The 6,563-nt window shown below is 37.0% G+C and overlaps 1 protein-coding gene across 1 annotated transcript; it reads right to left on the minus strand.

Annotated features, from left to right (window-relative positions):
• Positions 1 to 3,808: 3,808 nt before the first annotated feature.
• Positions 3,809 to 6,557, minus strand: LOC121855387 (gastrula zinc finger protein XlCGF52.1-like). Its single transcript, XM_042350279.1, has one exon. It carries the CDS (start codon positions 5,787 to 5,789, stop codon positions 4,614 to 4,616), a length of 1,176 nt encoding a protein of 391 aa, XP_042206213.1. The 5' UTR covers positions 5,790 to 6,557; the 3' UTR covers positions 3,809 to 4,613.
• Positions 6,558 to 6,563: the final 6 nt, after the last annotated feature.

Genomic DNA, 6,563 nt, shown 5'->3' on the forward strand with positions numbered 1-6,563 from the left:
GAGTAACTGAACAACAGATCTACAACTTTTGGCCTAAAATGTCCTGATAATTCTACGTCTTCTTGAGGTACATAAACAACATGACGGTTGTGTACAGCTTAAGTTTATCATCTTTTACACATTACATTTTTCTGCCAAAACACTTATTATCTTGGCCTTCATGATTAGCATTATATATACAGTTGTACCCCACTTAACGCGGTCAATAGAACCCAGAGGGTCCCATGTTAAGTGAACAACAGAACATATGGGATTAATTCCAATAGAAACCGGCCCGACCCCCAAACTCCACTTTTTGAAGACACATAACTATGTTGTAGTAAAAATAACATCTTAATTTTATGATGGTACATGCACACAATTAATACTTAAGAGAAATAGAGAAATACAGTCGCCAAGTTAATGTCCATTCAAATAATGGACTCAACTCCCTCCCCCTCTCACACTACACTGCCGGCTCTTCCCTCTCCGAGAAATTTTTGGGGGAAAACCACTAAATTTTAATAAATAATACCTCAAACTAAAGTTAGGATAATATAATTGACATTGCTGGATTCCTTGTAAGACCAGGAATATTTTGAATATAAATGTCATATATTTTGCACAAAAGATAACAGTTACCCAGAGAAAAAATGTTATCTAAAATTTGTATGTCTAATGCAAAATATATGATGTTTATATTCAAAATGATCACCAAATTATAAGAATTCCAGCAATGTAAATTATATTCTGACCGGGTAATTTGTATGAATTTTATGAGCTAAAACAAATATCTTCAGTTAATAAAAAAAAAATATTCTTCACAGGGTAACAGATGGTCGGTCGGTCCCTCCCTCCCCCCCACCCCCCACCAACCGTCCCAAGGAGATGTGTGGGAAAACCAGAATACTTAACTTTTTTGTAATAAATAATACCTCAAACTAAAGTTAGGATAATATAATTGACATTGCTGGATTCCTTGTAAGACCAGGAATATTTTGAATATAAATGTCATATATTTTGCACAAAAGATAACATATTTACTCAGAGTAAAATTTTATCTAAAATTTGTATGTCTAATGCAAAATATATGATGTTTATATTCAAAATGATCACCAAATTATAAGAATTCCAGCAATGTAAATTATATTCTGGCCGGGTAATTTGTATGAATTTTATGAGCTAAAACAGGCAGTCAGCCAGGGTGGCGGGTGGGGCAAATCTAAAAATAGCATCTGGAGCCGGACACTCACCGCGTATATGTGGAAAAAATCCGTGTTAAGTGAAAGTTCAGTTCTGGCGAGGCACCGCGTATATGATAAAATGCGTTAAGTGAAACCGCGTTAGGCGGGGTAATACTGTACAGTGACCCCTCGGTTAACGAACTCAATCCGTTCCAGAAGGTCGTTCGTTAACCGAAAAGTTCGTTAACCGAAACCATTGTTTCAATGGGTTTTTGGGTAATTGGTTCCAGCTCACCGAAAATTTCCTAAATTCAACAAAAATGGTAGAAAAGTTCACTTACTTTGAGGTGTGTATGTAGAAGGCTCCTGGATGATGATGATGATGATGATGGGAATTAGAATGGGGGTGGAGGAGAGGGAAGAAGAGAAGGCATTGGGGTGGAAGAGAAGTCACCCCATGGCACCATTTCACCTACAAAAATTTTAGTTCTCTTGGTGTATTTCAAGATTATTTTCTTTAAATCAACACTGCACTGCATTATATATTGTCAATATGTAAAATATATTTCAAAATTACTAATAATTTGCTTGGAAACACAGAAAAAAGCGTTTAGTTGAAGAGTGTCTCAAGCAAGATGTTACCTCCAGTGAAAACAGAAAGAGACTAACACCTGTCTGGTGTGTTAACAGGCTGGATGGCACGCCAGAAACTAGTTTCTTTACCTTCAATTATGTTCAATAATTGTTAAAATTACTAAAAAAGTAATATTAAACTTTTAAGATTATTGAATAGTATAAACTTCTTGATATTTACTAAAATAGTAAGGAACTTAAGCCCTAAAACCGATTACTGTATTGGCGGACTGATACTACAGCTGGTTGCCCGGTCAGTGCAAGCAAAAACATGTTGAGGTCGGTTCGTAAGAAATTCGTTAACCGAATTTTTGTTCGTTAACCGAATTGAAGATCCTTATGGAAGGCAGTTTGTTAACCGAAATTTCGTTAACCGAGGCGTTCGTTAAACGAGGGGTCACTGTACGTAGAATATTAAAACACGAGTAAATGAGACAGCATTGCTTTCGTGGATTAAAAACCAGTGACTGACTGGTTCTACATATAAAACTGAAGAAAATAAGACCTTGGTTGTAGCTGTAGTACAATTAATATGGTAGTTTTAAGTAATGTTATTTTATGTTAATAAATGGAACAAAAGAAGTAGCTAACGATAATGGTAAAGAAAAAAGAGAGATCGTGTTTGTAAGTGCACACACGTGAAAACATATCGTCATTACTTTAAAATAAGAATATAAAAGCAACACTTATTTACTGTTCATATATATTTTAATTAATGTTTCTGAATTTGTTTATATTGAATTAATGTTTGTGTGTGCAAAATGAACAATACAATTTATTCATAATACATGGAATATTAAAACACACGAGGAGACGAGACGGCTACCGGCATTGTTTTTGTTAAAGCTTACAAAACCAGTGACTGATTGGTTCTACATATAAAACTGAAGAAAATAAGACCCTGATTGAAGCTGCAGTAAAATTAATGTAAAAAAATTAATATGGTTGTTTGAAGTACCTGTAATGTTATTCAATGTAATAAATGGAACAATATAAGTAGCTAACCATTAATGGTAAAAAAAAAAAGAGACTGCGCATATGTAAGTGCGCTCATGTGAAAACATATCCTCATTACTCTACATAAGAATATGAAAGCAACACTTATTTACTGCTCATATATATTGAAGGGTTAAATGTTGTACTCTGTATAGACAAGCAGAGAGAGAGAGAACAGCCGAACTGCAGGATGTAAACAAACCTTAATTTCCCGAGGCTTTGTGGTTGTTTTTTTACGGGGATTAGCCCACCAGGGCATAGGTCACTGACCCACATTAGGGCCTGAGGGGCAAAAATTTAATATTCCTGTAATAATAATTCAGATAAGTTTAAAAAAAAAAAAAAAAAAAAAAAACCTGCCTATCTACCTTTTGGGCAAACTAAAATCGTTCCGGACCACGGGAGTTTCCGGACCACAGAAGGCCGGACTAGAGAGGTACTTGTACAACCTGTAGTAGTAGTAGTAATGTGTGTGTGTGTGTGTGTGTGTGTGTGTGTGTAATAATAATAATAATAATAATTAACAGTTTATTGAAAGAGCATGGCAGCCAGAAGGATGAAAATATACAGTTACATAATTAGGGAATGGGTCACTTGATTCACACATAATATACAAGTAACACAAGTGATATAAATATAATATATAATAACTAGGTGGGGAGAAGGTCATACTACAGGGCATTTCAACATAGTGACAGTTCAAAAAGGTAAGATTGGCTGGGAGTGAACACACTGGTTTACTACGAGTTGTTGATAATTTTTACAATGGTTGGGACTGGGCTGTTCTTATAGCAATCAGTACGTGCTCGTATGGGCTGGGCGCGGTTGTGGTGTCGAACAACAATTCGTGGACGAGGGATCTTGGGTGGAAGTAAGAGCCGGTGTCGAGGATGGTGCAGAACTTCTCACCAAATTTGCAGATGAGGTCGTGGTGATGGTCAGTGAGAGCCGAGAGGGTCAGTGTGTTGAGCGCTTCTTCATACGTGAAGTAGGAAAAGGAGAGAATAATCTTGCACTTTTTCTAGGTGTTTATGTTGTGTGGCATTTAGGGAGGAAGACCAGGCAGGGGAGGCATAGGTGAGCTTAGGAAGTACGAATATGTGTGTGTGTGTGTGATGTTCTTTATGGCAGGAGACTGCACTCAGTGTGGTACTGAATGAAGCAATATCCAAGACACAGAGGCACATGTGACTTGTATCCCTCTTACAGCCGTGCCTCAGGTGTAACAGCAGCCGTCTCCTGTCCGGGATTCTCTTTCGGCTGTGTTGCATCAAGGCGTCGGACTGTATCCAAAACTTTACGTCGCTTGGCCTGTGGACCTTGTCAATTCCTTGCCTGAGATGCAGCTGAAGGTGTGGCAGAGGGGCCAGGAGCCACCAATGGAGCAGTGGTGGTGGCAAGTGTTGTAGCAGCTGTGGCAGGTGTTGCAACAGTGGAGATGTTCGACAGGTGCCTGGCAGCCACGGGCAGTTGTTATGACTTATGAGTGTCAGTTGTATTCCAGTCTCTACAGAATAAACATGTCACTCGCCACTCAATTCTCCTTACTCCCAGACACTGTACAAGGTTTAATATTTTATTATAATCTTATCATGTTATAATAATTCATTAATATATGTACAGCCACTAAAAAAATTAACATTCCTGGGGAAGGGAGGGGAGGAGGAAATGAATTTCAGAATGAATACTGTCACTCAGTTGTTTCAGTAGCGTCATAATATTTTCATCCGTTACGTCCCATTTTCTCTCACAATTTTGTAAAGATTGATTTTAGAGCAACCAAGGTTGAGTCTACCATGACTAACAATAACAGTAACAGTTTCAGAATTCTTCCTTAACAAATTCTAGTTCTTCCAGGCACTCCATCTTTAAAGAAGATTGGTCAATTATCTCAGGCCCTGGTGAAGCTTCTGTCTCACAAATGACTGAGAGTGGATCATAATTAGTTTCCTTTTTCACTCCTTCAGAAACACACATCTCCACTGTTGGTTGGCAAGACAAGCTCAAGTCATGGTGCAAATCCTGGCAACTTTCACCTTCATAATGATGAGAGTTGACCACTTGGTCAGTCTGGTAACATCTCTCCACATGTAATATTAAACTCTCTTTCTCTTTAAAGTCTTTCATGCATCTTACACAGTGGAAAGGTTTTTCTGAGTGAACTTTCTTGTGTCTTACTAGGTTAGACCTTTTAGAAAAGCCTTGATGACATTCAGAACACTGATAAGGTTTCTCTCCTGTATGAATTCTCATATGTCTCACTAAAGCATCTTGTCTTTTGAAGCCTTTAATACATTCTGTACATTGAAATGGTTTATCTCCTGAATGTGTTCGCATATGTGTTGTTAAGTTACATTTAAGTAAAAAATCTTTAAAACATTTTGTACACTGATAAGGTTTCTCTCCTGTATGAACTCTCTGATGAATTATGAGAGAAGATTTCTGTGAGAAACTTTTAATACATTGTGAACACTGATAAGGTTTCTCTCCTGTATGAACTCTCTCATGATTTATAAGAGAAGTTTTATGTGAGAACCTTTTAGAACATTCTGAACACTCAAATGGCTTCTCTCCTGTATGAAGTCTAGCATGTCTCTCTAAATCACCTTGTCTTTTAAATCCTTTCAAACATTCTGAACACTGGAAAGGTTTCTCTCCTGTATGAATTCTCTCATGATTTATGAGAGAAGTTTTATGTGAGAACCTTTTAATACATTCTGAACACTGATAAGGTTTCTCTCCTGTATGAACTCTCTTATGATTATTGAGTGAAGATTTAACCGAGAACCTTTTAAAACATTCTGTACACTCATATGGTTTCTCTCTTGTATGACTTCTCATATGTGCTTTTAAGTGACTTTCTTGTGAAAAGCCTTTAAAACATTCTGAACACTCAAACGGCTTCTCTCCTGTATGATCTTTCACATGTGTTACTTGATGTGATTTTACAGACAATTCTCTGGGAGACTCTGACTGTTCCTCTGAGTGACCTTCCATTATAAAACTGTGTGTATTGTGTGTTCAAAGGTTTTAGTGACACTTAACTGGCAAACTGTTTCCTCCTACAAGAACTATTAATGTCTTGTTACTGTTAATTATATTTGACAATTAAAACTGAAACATAAATCAATTAGTGAATGTGATTTACTGACACTGATGTAATGATGCTGAGATGGGAGGACAGTGAGGAGGTAAGTGTGATGGAAGATCCAGTTTGTGATGTGACTACACCATTATTAACAAGGTTCCTCTATACCTCTTTGAACTAAATGTGAAAAATGGTGTAAAGAATGAGTTACACATATAACTGTACATGTCATTAACATACACTGTTTATGACTTACAACACACACTATAAAAACACTCAACAGGGAAGTGTACAAAAATTATATACTGTACACTATTGTTATATGTACAGTTCCTCTGATGTACAGTAAACAATAATACTCAGGCTGATATACTACTGTACTTGTGATGGCTGGCAAACAATAATACTCATGCTGATATACTACTGTACTTGTGATGGGTGGTAAACAATAATACTCAGGCTGATATACTGCTGTACTTGTGATGGCTGGTAACAATAATACTCAGGCTGATATACTACTGTACTTGTGATGGCTGGTAAACAATAATACTCAGGCTGATATACTGCTGTACTTGTGATGGCTGGCAAACAATAATACTCATGCTGATATACTACTGTACTTGTGATGGGTGGTAAACAATAATACTCAGGCTGATATACTGCTGTACTTGTGATGGCTGGTA

Source organism: Homarus americanus, unplaced genomic scaffold (genome assembly GCF_018991925.1).
Source record: "Homarus americanus isolate GMGI-L3 unplaced genomic scaffold, GMGI_Hamer_2.0 scaffold30197, whole genome shotgun sequence".
NCBI classification, from domain to species: domain Eukaryota; kingdom Metazoa; phylum Arthropoda; class Malacostraca; order Decapoda; family Nephropidae; genus Homarus; species Homarus americanus.

Bases quoted from the DNA above. Each gene is read 5' to 3' on its own strand.
- LOC121855387 (XM_042350279.1), bottom strand. From the start codon at position 5,789: ATGGAAGGTCACTCAGAGGAACAGTCAGAGTCTCCCAGAGAATTGTCT.